Source organism: Cupressus sempervirens, chromosome 6, assembly GCF_028749045.1.
Source record: "Cupressus sempervirens isolate cs-2001-9-10 chromosome 6, ASM2874904v1, whole genome shotgun sequence".
Taxonomy (NCBI): Eukaryota; Viridiplantae; Streptophyta; class Pinopsida; order Cupressales; family Cupressaceae; genus Cupressus; species Cupressus sempervirens.
Window position 1 is genome coordinate 545,622,286 of NC_143123.1, and position 13,861 is coordinate 545,636,146.

Sequence of the window (13,861 nt, forward strand, 5' to 3'; positions counted from 1 at the left end):
TCTAAGGGAGAGGGCACGTTCCAATAGTTGTGACAATAGTTGTTAACTTAATAACCATACTTGTTGATTTAATATCCAACATTTTTGACAAGATTGTACCAATGGATGTGACTTTAAAGTTGTTTTTGTTAATGATGATTACTCATAAGTGAATGAAAAGTGTCCCTTTTCCCAAAAAACAACCAATAGTGTGATGCCACATCAGCTGCACAAGTATGGGGGTCTCCAATGCACTATGATTGGTCTCACTTTTTTTTTGAGCTGTTTTGGACACTTTGACAAAAAGCATGCTGGTGTGGCATCGTATTTGATGATGTGGCTCTGAAACCTTAGTTATAAGAAAGGGACTTGCCAAATAAGCTACTATCAAAAAATGAAAGTGATTTGAAATTTTCACATAAGATTTTGAGAAGCGCGAAGTTAGGGTGCACAACTACTGGGTCCTCTCCCCTAAATAAGAATCTAAGAATCAGCTTACACCATCTTGCCTTCCAAAGAAAGTAGAAATCATCCATAGAGGAATGGTCTGACTGGGTTTGTCATCTCTGCACTTCAACGTTGATAAAAATAGAATGACATCATTTCCTGACATATAAAGACATCTGGGCCAAACACGTTGATAATCGAAAAGTTCTCTCTACCTAATCTCTTTGAAGAGCAACATAAACCATAATCAGCAAAGAATAATTGTCACTCACAAGCCGTGGTTCGAGTTTGTTCGCTGAATTTTCAGATCATTGTGCTGTTTTAAAACTTGAATCGCTTAGACTGTTTATCTCGTGCACATCATTAAAAAAAAAAAATCATTTCATTTCTTTCCAACGTCTCAAATCCAGAATGCATTAAACAAACGGGCATCCATCAGACAGACACCCAAGGAGAATGTCGGTTGAGGAATTTTGTTTCTTTGATAAGCCTCTAATCAAATATATATATGAATGATCAAGTCCATTACAGGATCAGAAAGCTCCGTAACCAAATACTGGAGGCAAGCATTCTATATAAATAATGGAAATTTTCATAGTTTCCCTTAAAAAATAGTTGATAAGAAACTGAATATGCTTATTGATACAAATGAGTAGTGTTGACCACTATTTCAAGCTTTTTCAAATGATTACATCATTTGCACCATGTGATTTCAGTTTGAACTCCAAATTTAAATCTACGGATACCTTGAAACAGATTTTTATGGAGATAACAACCTTCGCCGATGATCAATCTAGATATTACTAGAGGAATGAAAATAGTTACATACAGCGCCACTGAAATCATGTATATTAAAGGGTCCAAATTGCCAGGTGAAGTCATTCCATAGAACTCTTTCTATAAAGAGAATATGACTTTGTTGAATATTCCTTGTACACGATATAGATACAGTTCCTTGCAGCGAAGGTTCTGAACAAATAAAAAAAATCATCTGCATGGGGAAAATGGAAACAAAACTGTTTGGATGCCGTATAGAACCCATGGTAAAAATGTACCATCAGCAATCGGAACCCTTGCCAGTTGGGAATTCATGCTTGAGTTATGTTTGTTCATTGATCTCCCGTGCTAACATCTGGGAAACTGAAAGAATCGAATCTCAAATATTACAAAATTTGGTAGACTATACCACCGTATATATCACAGAAAGCCAATATACACCTAGATAATGCAAGCCCGGTAACATAAAATCAACCGTACTTGCATACTGCATCTCCTGCGTTGGGATAAAAGTTAGGCAGAAGATAATACTATCTCATATTTGGTACACTATTATTGGCACTGGTAAAGCAACTCATATGTACTCTACAAACTCGACAATGCTGATGCCGGAACACAGATACTATACATCTCAAGAAAATCAATGCTACAATTGTGGGTGAAGAGAATTTGGTAGGCATTTCAAAACAACCTGAGTTTCTGCTGTATCCGATCATGAATCAAACAATTGGCCACGCTACCTGACAAGTTATAATTCTACATGAGAGGAAGATATGCCCCACCATGTCCTTTCCGCAGGATAAGAGGGCCTGCAGTTTCTGGGACCCTATCCAATATTTGAATACATTTCTCAATAATATCTGGAAAACCAGTTGCTGTTGTTGCAAGCTGAATACGAAGTCTAACATCACGAGTTTGCCTGAGAAGACTTCTAAACGACTTTCCTAAATGCTTTGCCCACTCCAGTGGCAAGCCCCCAGAATTTAGCCATTGGGAGAATTGTGACTGATCACCTCTGGCCGTAACTTCTGCTCGATAAAACCGTGCAAGTTCCATAAATGTAGTTGGTGGAAGTGGAAGTGCAGCTACAAATTCGGCCAAGAACTGGTCTATTAAATCTGGCCTTAGCATTTGATTCCATAATACTGGAACCCATTCTCCTGATTGGTTCAAATTATATGCCTCTGCCACAATTAGGGCTTCCTGGAACCGAGACTGTTCAACAAGAAGTCTCCGTGCATTTGTTTCAGTAAGATTAAGCCACATGGTGTCTGGCATTCGTATTTGGAGAGAAACCAATGATGCTTGAGCACAAGACCGTCTTGTTTTGTTTCCTGCATCTATGCTGGAGTAAACATCAGCAGCTTCTACATAGAAGCCCATCATTTCTAATAATTCTTCACTGTGCTCTCTATCATGTTGCTGAAGCCACTGATCCAAGGCTTTACGGGCCCGTAATTCCAGTAGTGCTGACATTTCATGTTTCATGTCAAAATGATTATATACCTGTTCAAAAGTAAAAAATTAGCTAATTTCTCTGTTCTTCTAAGTTTGTAGTAATAACTTCTAATTTTTTAAGCACAAGCCTACTGCTAATGAGCAATCACACACCCACACACACGTTATATTGACTGCAGGTGTAGCAAATTAAAATTTTGAACATAGAATTACTAAATAACACTATTATCCTTATTATCAAATGTTGTCTTGATAGTAACATTAACAGAGCAAAAAGTTAGGATTATTAATATAGTACTAGAACTCTGAAATAACTTCCTTTAGTTTAGTATATATTATAAACCATAGCCACTGCCTGACTGCTTGCTGGAAGCATACTTTCCACAATGGTTCAACTATTTTTCATAGTTGAGCGAATATAGTACTATTTGCCGCAATTGGAAGGGTGTTTTAAAGAGGAGAACATTTTAGAGCAGGTAGGAGGAACTTTTCTTTTTTCTCTTTCAGAATTTCTTTTATGTTTCCTCAACAATTAGTAAACCAAAATTAACACGAAGAACCTAGTAGTAAGTGGACACAACCGTTCTTAGATCTTGTAGAACTGATGCAAAATTAATTGAATCCAATCTTTGTGTTCAAGAACAAGGGAGTATTTAATACAGATAAATAAAAAGACAACAATAATTTGGTTCAAAAGGTTATGTATAGAAAGTCGTAGTAAAACACTTGACAAATCTGGCCTGAGGGTATTAAAGCAAAGTTATTTGAAATTTTGTTATATCTTGTTTGATCTTAATAATAAGCTGTTCCAACCAGTGAAACCTGGGGACAGGCCCGGACATCCCCGAGATGGGAGTCCCCCGGATGTCTTGGAGAGAATGGTTGAGTTGCAAGAATCACTGCAACTCATGGGTTATGACACAAGAACGGACTCGGTGGGCTGAGGGCAAGACAGAGAAGGGGAAGATGGTGAAGGACACAGTGAAGAGTGATCAATTTTGGAGTGATGCAAAATACAGCCTCCATCATTAATCCAGTTTTTCAGGTGACTGGATATAGTGATGTGGATGTACCAACCTTTGGAGAGGTTTATGAGTGCATCCATTCTATGCTTGGCCAAATAAGGGTGGTTGTGCGGAAGAGGGACCCCACTTTAGCATTCTCTAATGAGCACATTAAGCCACCATTCACTACGGATGGGAGAAGTTGATAACTCCTTTGTGCATGGTTGCCTATGCATTGAATCCTTAGTGTACATGCCTAGGCTTGATAGAGTTACACCACTTCAAGATGATGAAGTGTGCCTAGGCTTGATAGAGTTGCACCACTTCAAGATGATGAAGTGAAGGAAGGGTTCTTTAGGTGCATTGGTAAGATGTATGATGTTCATACTGTTGGTGTTGGTGAGATTCGCTCTAAGTGGACAAAATTTAACACTCTTACATAAAATTGGTAATTCAATATTCTTTATTTACTACTTAGAGTTTAATAACTTTCGTTTTACTATTGGGTATATTTATGACAATATAGTATAACTTATAATGTTCTAGGTTACTCAGATTTAGCAAAGATGGATATCAGAAGTATGGCATATAAGCTTATGATTTTATGGCGCAAATGTCATGGATCAAAGATGACAAAGATTGCCGTACTGGCCATTCGATTGTTATCTCAGATTTGTAGTTCCTCATCTTTACAACCTATTTAAGTTCTTAAGGGAGCTGAAGTGTTACTTTTCTCGCATCAACCATTTGTTTGCTATCTCAGGTTTCTAGTTCTTTATCTATAGAGAAGAGTTGGTCTACTTAGAGCTTCATCCACTCTGTTAAGAGGAATAAAATTACTCTAAAAGAGCAAACAAGCTAGTTGTTGTACATAGTGTTTTGCATATCATAGATTGGAAGACACGCGTGTACAAAGAGAGCCCTGCATCACAATGGGATGTAGAGCCAAAAGATCCATCTAATATTGATGAGAATGAGATTGTAGTAAAAAGTGATGTACGGCTAGTTGGTGTTCCTTTGGCGGAACTTGACCATGAGAAGTCCATTAGTTCTAGTGACAAGGACTTCGGCTTGGTGGATGATTAGAGGCATCCCTTACTGTGTTTTGATTAGATTTTGTACTCATTTTGATATCAATCATGATTCATATCATGCTACTCATCGTAATCATCTTTATGATTCTTGAAACTTTGATAGAGAACTAATACAAATGAAAATCATATTTGCTGATAATTTGAATTTTGATTTTTGATTGTTACTATGTTAAATGTTGAATGGTTCTAGTTCATGTTGCAATTTCAATATGTTCAAGTATTTCAGGGGTCAATTTGCTATGTATACAACCACCCCCACAACCGCCATCCCCGAATTGAGGTCCCATTTTTCCCATCCCGGCATCCACCCATCCTAACGTTCCCCCATGACAGTGTTAAACTAGTTCCAATTAACCGCTTACAGCAGGATTGAATATATGCTATAAAAAAAGCCCATATTCAGCATAGTCATCTAAGGATATTCATCATTGTAAAGTAATTGCTAATCTCCCTTACAAAGAACATGACAAAAAATTGTAAGCACATGACCAAAAATTTAAGTCATTATGAAAAGCCTAACAAGAAGTTATCATTTGGAATACAAACCATGGCAAATGCATCAAGATCATCAGGATTGAAATGTTTCAGGGCTGAAAGGATTGTCATCCGGAAACCTTGGATAGCTTTTGCTGATTCTGATGTCGCATCTGCAACTGCATACTTCTGAAGTAGCAGCTCAAGTTGACCATTTTCTATGAGAATATCTAACATGAAATACAATGCATGGAAGTTGCTGACTCCTGTTACCAAACGAGCCAAGCATGAGAAGTCCCCTTCTGCAACATATGATTCAACACGGGTTGCTGCAAGGGCCACAAGGACGTCTACACCATCAAGGCATGCAGAGGACTTGTAGAAATGATGGGCTAAAATAAGCAGCTCAACCTGGAAGCACAGACAAAATGTCAGTACATTGAATTTTTTTGAAACATCTTAGAAGCATTCTTTATAAAGCTCGAAAATTGCTAAAAGTAAAAGTGAAACACCGAAAGGGTCTCACATATTTATCGATATTCTCTTCTTTGGGAATATATTTGAAAGGTACAGAAAAAATTAAAAAGAGCTGTTTATATTGTTCCTTGTGTTAACATGTTAATATTTGGACTAAGTTAAGCAAAATGCATTTATACAGACCCGGGATGAAAAAATTGTTGGTACTCAAATCTATGATTCATAAAGTTTGCCAATTTAAATAAGGGAGGGGAAAGGGGGGCTAAGGGATGAGGTTGACAACAAACTCTTGAACAAATTCTTTGCCATTTAGGTAGTTCATATCATTCCCTATTCAAGATACTTTTTAAGCAAGACATTGCATTTTGTTTTCAGTCTAAGACATTATAAGGAACAGTATAAAAGTATTCTTTTGAAAACAAAATCCCCTTTGATTTGAAAACTAACAATGAAAAAGTACATGATGAACACCACAATGATAAACTCAATATCAATCCTCTAAACCTTAGATTTTCTTGTTGCCCAACAATGGCAATACTTGAGTTCCTGAAACAAATGTTCTTGGCCATTTGGCAATAACAAACAGGAAATAATGTTTCTTTAATTTCAAATAGAGAATGAATCTCAAGTAAATACCTCACACGCATGAGGCATATCATGACCAGTTATAACCAGTCGCATCAGTGCATGCCCAACTTCTGGCTCAGATGGGCACAATTCTGCCCACTTTAAGAAATCAGAGGCTCTCCATAAAAGAGGAGCAGGCCCTTCCTCCCTTTGTGAAGATTCTGTGTATCCACCACGATGAGCTGCCAAAAGGCCCTGCAGAGAACAGGCACGCATCCATGAAGATGCAAAACCATTATGGTCTTGAACAGAGAGAGCAATATAATCTGATGGAATATAGGTTATGCTTCTAAGATTTCAAACCTTTAGGAATGATTCTGCAAGTATACGGGCAATACTTGCTGCAGGCATTGAGTGAGTATCAACAAGAAGTCTAGCTTCATCAAGAGAATCTTGGGCTTTGAGGGAAAGAAGCTGTAAGAGTTCAATTGGCTGCTTTTGGAATGCTTCAGAAAAAGACAGCTCGAGAAAATTGGCAATCCTTACCACTGCAAGGATTCTATTACATAAACCCCTTCCGCATCCTTCACGGCATTTAGTTGCTATAGCTTCTAATACCTGTCACATATATCACAACTTAAAGTTTAGGAAAAGAAATCTCTATCCTGCCAAACATATCTTTAAAATGTGAAGAGGCTAAGCAATAGTGAAACTGTAGATGATGGTCTTTGACAAATTGCTCTTTAAATAACTCACTGACTTCCACTTAGAGAGGAATTCTAATGCCAATTAATTAACTTAGACACAACAAGAAAACAACAGAAAAAAGTTACCTGTAAAGGTGTAGCAATATTGATATCTTCTATCAGATTCAAAGATTGCAATAATGCAAATGCTGGTGGCTCAGCCATTGACAGTGAAATTGACCCCTGAATATTGGGATTGGATATCTCAGCTATTTTGAGAGCTTCCTCTACAAGTAGAAGCTCTGAAGGCACATGTGTCGGTGAAAGCTTCTGCTGAAGCTGCTTTGCTGCAGCAATTTGCCCAACTTCTAGGAGAGCTAAAACAGACCTTTCAAGTTCTGCTACTCCGACCTTTTCTTCCCATCCTGCAACTGTTGCTTCTAGCTTAATGTTTTCCTCCAAAAGTGGAAAGACTTCCCCATGTTCATTGCTTCTGAGAAGTGCTGTAGAAGACGGTGGATTATCTTCTGTTTCAATTTGAGTTTTTTCTGTGTTGTCCACAAGTGTTCGCTTGGGATGCACATGCCCTTTGGTCCTCCGTTTTAGTTTTGAGCCACTAGTAGGCCCACTTGGGAAACTAGTGTCTGGTATTTGTGGGCTACGACTTTGTACCTTGCTCAATTCTTTTTCGTCAATTTGATCTTCAGAACTTCTGATAGCATTCAAATGACTATCCATTTTGGAAATAATATTTGCAGTCTGATCAATGACACTGACATTGTTTCCCATGATGTTCTCTTGGCTTGACCTTGAAGAAACATTTGGAATAAAAGAAACCTGAAAAATGCCCTTTCCATTCTTTATCTCCACCTCTGATTCTACAGCTAGAAGCCACACCCTAGTTTCTATCTCCCGTAGCAGATGTAAAGGATAAACCCTACAATAGTAATGAGAGGAAGAATCAACTTCAGATGCAAGCAAAAATGTAACTTCAGACTCAAAATGACTATATTGTATTTTTAAAAGAAAATAAAAAATTGAAAACAAGCTAACATACGGATTTGATTTAGTCATGCTTCCACTTAACCATTGCAGCGCAAGAAGCAGCATCCCATGCAGTTCTACTGCTGGAACATCTTTCTCTATAGCCTCTGCATGCTTCAGAAAAAACATTCCAGCCTGCACAAGGAAACTTACTTTTAACAGGTAGATCATATCTCGTACTTCTAAATAAACCACAAAGAGCTTGACAAGTGATCATAGACAATAAATCTGTTTTCAAATATCATTTGTCACTGACCTGCAAAGGAGGAAATGAGTGTTCAGTAAAAAGAGATTGGCAGTGGCTCCACAGAGCAGCCTGTTCTCCTGGAACATCCCATAGAAACTCTTTCCACTCTGCTACCATTGCTTCAGCCTGCCAAATATCCATTGGCGAATGAATAATAACCATGAGAAGGTTGCAAGTAATTTATGAAAAAGTATGAAAAGAGAGAGCATAAACAAATTATAGAGGCATTTGTTTATTATTGAAGATTAAGACACCATAATAGCATTGAAACATTACTATTCATCTCAGTTGTAGATCAGGCAGCTAAGAAAGTTTCTTCTGTATCAGTAATAGTTTTACATTAGCTTTTAGTTTCCAGAAAGATCTCAACAAGATGTCTTGCTGGGATCTGCTAGGCTTCAACCCATTTTGTTGCTCGTTCCTACATACTTCTGTTTTTGCAGTCATATGTAACAACATTTTAAAATATATTGTGTGTATCAATATGCTGCAAATTTGCAGGTAGAAGTTTTCCACAATACATAGTATTGGATGCTGCTAATCCTGGAAACAATTGTGGGTTCCTTTTTGCATCATTCCCAGAAGAGGCAGCATACAATGCTTCTAATTGTTTCTTCAATATATTTTTTTCCTACTTCCTTTAGACTTCTGTTATTGCAGACTGATCCATAGCTTATTTAACACCTGTAATTTACATCTTAAAATGTTTTTCTTGTTATGAATATGACCAATCATATCCTTGACAGCTTCATGTAGACTTCCAATATCCTTACTCAAATCCAGATCACATGACTTGAACCAAGCTTAAAAATTTAAAATTGGCTATCTCAATTCAAGGATAAACACATTTTAGGTGTTCATTAGAACCTCTCTTAAATGATTTAACTTTATTGGGACATTATGCTTTCCTCAATCACAGACACACTCCATTATCTGATCATTACTCCTCATTGCATTAAGGTTATTTCTGTATTCCATATCAGGAGATTTCTGGATCATAACCATGTGTTTTTTCAACAAATATAATTGATTATTTATTATTGTGAACACAAGTTGTGCCACATTCTACCAACTTAATATCCATTGCAGCATTTGTTTTCAACTTTAAGCCCTTCCAATTTGTCAATTTATTGAGCAGCACTCTCTTTATTAAAATTAGGACCAGAAGAACATAGATACAATATTCAGAAACTCGAAAATACACAAGAACAAATGACAATTATTTACCCTGGGAAAACCCTCCACTAGAGGGTGAAACCCCCAGCCACACCAAAAATCGATCCTTTATTGAATGCTCAAAATCTGGGTACAATGCTCTCCAGCTTAAACAGAAGATAAATCTAAACAGGGATTGTTAACTCTTAACAATGAATAGTAGAATGCGTTTTACAAATAATACATATAATCTGCAAGTAATATACAGCACCCAGAATACTTGTTATCACAATCACCAATGCTATGACCACCACATGAAGCACATATGATAATCACACATAAAACATCAACTGCTGATGTCTGCAGAAAACTCAGAATTAATAATACTGAACGATCAATACTCCCTGACTTTGAACAGGAATACGATATTAACTGAAACCAACATTGTCAGCAAATGGAGTTCCAGACACTACATATGAAGCAAATTGACCTCTCCTAATCTAATTGTCGTAGCACATAAAGAACTTCTGAGACTCCTCAAAGTCAAGACCGTCCATCTAGTTTCTGCCTGTCATGACAGATGTACAGACAGAGTCACCTAGAATGTGCCCTTTCACATGCTCTAGTCGAAGCCTCTTCATTATCCTCAAATGATCATGCCCAAAAGAAGTGACTCCATAAGTTTATGAATCCAACGCACTCTACAGATAGAATTCACGGCAACATTGACCACACCCTGCAACAGTTACTAAGCGAAGATGTTACATTGCCTTCACTGTCTCAAGTTCTCAACAACTGCATGGAGACTCTCCAGATACATGACGATGACTTATCGATAACCCACAGTTTTGAAAGGATAAGATTCTTAGATTACAAAACAATAACGCAAGAATAAAACTCTTCAGGGTTTAAAGCAATCAAATGACTTGCACATAAAGAGACAACAGTTTCCCAATATAAGTAGTTACATATTCTTTAGGAACCACCAAATAAATGTGTTGTTCAGATTTTACGACAAAGGCCACAAGCATCTGCAGATACATGAAAGACTAAGTCAGCAGTCATGTCAACTGTATTTCGAAAATCTTCCTCATACATGAAGTGTCAACATATGTAAGAGTCAATGACAGTCCCACAACAAATATGCTGTTCCATACTCGGAATGCGGTGCCACATATATGATGTGAGATGTAGTTCTTCAATAACCAACAGCATCATATACGCACAACCTGAAGGTGAAGATTCATTTCAGGTATGTTGATATCTCATGAAGCTACAAACTTCAACACTCCCTCTTAGCAAAGGAGATATCATTTCCAAATACTCATGGCATGGAGTCTCTCAACATGGCAGTCACAATGACTAGTATATACCCATATGAAGCAAAACAGAACTTTATCATGAAGTTGCTCAATGTGATCGTATCATGTAGTCTCTCAACATGATGTTCACCATGGCTACTGTTACATCCCAAACCTTGCCCTAATTTTTTAATTTATTTTTACTTTATTTGATCATAATTGTTGGTTTAACGAATTGTCTCTTTTCATGATCATGTGAAATGAGTGAGTTATTTATATATGTTGTACCAACTGTTAACGAATTATTTCTTTTCATGATCATGTGAAATGAGTTAGTTATTTACATACATTGATGAAATGACCGGTAACCTATAACTATTATTAGTAACCTATAACTATTATTAGACGATTAGTAGTTGTTTGATTTGAATTAACGATCAATATATTTTGTTTGAATTACTACAGAATTAATGTTTTTGCGAGAATGTTTTACATGGGTGATTGCAAGAGAAGACTGAAGAGAGGGGAAGCATTACTGGACGAGATCATTGGAATGGGATGTTCGTTTGGTTTAGTCATCAGGATTGATAGGTGTGACCCAAGACTTCCTTGAAAAGGATACAAAGACTTTTCCACGGGTTGCATTAGGGGAACGTGTGAGTTATTAAGGATACAAAATAATAAAAACATAAAATAATTTAAAATAAAATATAATACATACCTTTAGAGATTGTTTATTAATTTATATCCTATCATTATAATAAACACTTACATATGAACACATAAATATAAAAATGAAATGGCACCAATAAATTATAATAATATAATCTAATGATGTCACCTCATCAATGTACTTATGTGAACATATATAAGAACATATTATAATAATAAAATAAAGTTTATAACTCTTCAACTCCTTATTTCTTTTCCCTCTTTATTTCTCTTCTTTTCTAATCGAATTTATGTTTGTATTCGAATGGTCATCTTGAAAACTGATGGAAGCCAAGGAGACTCGGCTAACCTTTAAAGGAGCCATGAATCAACTTAGACGATCATTCATTCCTTCCATCTTTCATTCTTTCTTTCCTCCCTTTTCTCTTATCTATTGCATTTCATACTAAGCTGAGTTTGGACATTCACAACCGAACACTTTCCAGTATTTCTCAACCCTGACTTCCCTATCTTTCCCTTAATACTACCGGCGACCGAAGCCTGAGAACAAGTATCAAATTAGCAGGTGAACAAGAGTTCCGACAAGGGGCAAGAAGAGCCACATTTTAATCACAGGTCACATGTCTTATTTTTACCTTCTTCTCTTCTAAGTACAAGCCCAACTGTAGTCGGCTACTCATTTCAAGGTTGAATGAAATACCATAGAAGCATTGTAATTCATAGTTCGATTTTCACTAAGTAATAATTTATGTTTACAATTGGTACATATGATAGGACTAAGAACAAAACAAATATGTTCAAGTGCATAACTCCTTTCTAATCTGATTTGAGTATCCATCCATAGCCGGCTATGCATGTAGACTGAGATCAATTTATGGTACTTTGTTGTTGGTCCCCTGCATTACATAGAGACCATTGAAGATCTTCATCGAGTAACCTTGTGATTCACATCTTTTATGAATTCAAATGGTAGTTGTAGAAAACTTGGTTGGATTGTGTGAGTCAACATCAATGCCCATGTTATCATATTTTCTGAACAAAATCAGAATATTTATAACACCGAGGAATTCACCGGCATGACGCCATAGAATTGGTGAAGAGGTGTAAATAATATCAGAATGCTCATAATGTTACAAACACTGAGGAATTCACCAGCAAAGAAGCCATGGAATGGTGAAGAGGTGCAAATAGTAACAGGATGATCATAATCTATCAAGCACCTAGGATTCACCTGGCATAGAAGCCATAGAATGGTGAAGAGGTGGAAATAATCTTGCAAGAACCAATAATGAAATCAGATCTGATTATCTAAATAATGAATAATTAATAGCTCATGCATGTCCTGGTAATGGAATCTGTTGTCAAGTCGAGTGGTGGTGATTGGGTTCATGAACACAACTGAAATCCTTGGCCAAGGTAGTTTTAGGCATATGTGCCAATCTTAAGATCACTTGTTTGTTCGCAGATGTCAGTTATATAGGTATAACTGATTGGGCACTCAAATCACCTGATAGCTCAGATGGCTAGACTGAAGAACATCCCAAGCCCGATCACGAGGTAGGGAGGGTCGTTCTAATAAGTTAGGATGTGTGGAGATAAGTATGGTCCGAGGTTGGGAGGTTAAGCCTATATCAATGCTTCTCCTTTCACCAATGCCAAAGCTTGAACAACAAGATAAAGGATTCTTCCGTTATTATTGTATGTTCTTTTACACTTTTACTTTTAATCCTTTAGTAGGAATAATTAGATAGTTTAGTTTTTCAGATAGAGTAAATATTGTCATTAACATTGAATAAATGTTTATTTCAGTTGATATAATTCAGTTAAGAAAGTTAGTCGTCACTTTATTTTTCAGCTGAATATGTTATCAGTTAGAAATGGTTAAATTGTTAGCAATATATATATATATCGTTCTTGTTATATCAGCTGAACATGAAATACAGTTAGATTAGAAACAAATACTTTTATCATAGTTATATTCGGTTAGTAGAAGTCATTGTCATGTGAAATGGAATCAGTTATTAAATCAGATCATTCGGAGTTTTAAATTGGTTATGAAAATTTTTTTGTTACAGCTACTCCCATGTGTGAAATAAACATAAGCTTGTATCGTGGAGTCACTCAACATGATGTTGTCATGAAGTCTCTCAACATGACTATCATGACCTTCCGCCCCCACCCCTTCTGGAAGAGAGATAGTAAAATTAAAATAAAATATAATAATAAATAATAATAAAAGAGCTTTAGGGACAAGCAAATTTGAGAGGTGTGAATTTTCATGAGCCTAATTAGTGGACATAATACAAATATATTCCTAAACATGTCTTTCAATGTTGTCGTAATAGTAAATACACAAACTCCTTATGATTCAATGTAATTGTAACCATTATGACCAAATAATCTTTATAATTGAATATATTATATGCATTGGCTATAGTTCTTTGTAACAACAAGATCTTGTGTTTGATTCCCGAAATGG

General features: G+C 36.4%; 1 protein-coding gene across 3 annotated transcripts in view; it reads right to left on the reverse strand.

Moving 5' to 3' along the window:
- Positions 1-883: 883 nt before the first annotated feature.
- The window catches only part of LOC149553405 (spatacsin carboxy-terminus protein), a 185,624-nt gene continuing 172,646 nt past the window's right edge, over positions 884-13,861 (reverse strand). For all 3 annotated transcript variants that reach the window (XM_089788869.1, XM_089788870.1, XM_089788871.1), the window contains 7 exons: positions 8,264-8,380; positions 8,021-8,142; positions 7,111-7,900; positions 6,641-6,895; positions 6,347-6,532; positions 5,306-5,644; positions 884-2,709 (listed from right to left, as the gene is read on the reverse strand). In XM_089788869.1, coding sequence (XP_089644995.1) covers positions 1,960-2,709; positions 5,306-5,644; positions 6,347-6,532; positions 6,641-6,895; positions 7,111-7,900; positions 8,021-8,142; positions 8,264-8,380 — 2,559 coding nt within the window. In that variant the 3' untranslated portion in view covers positions 884-1,959. The remainder of the gene's footprint in view (positions 2,710-5,305; positions 5,645-6,346; positions 6,533-6,640; positions 6,896-7,110; positions 7,901-8,020; positions 8,143-8,263; positions 8,381-13,861) is intronic.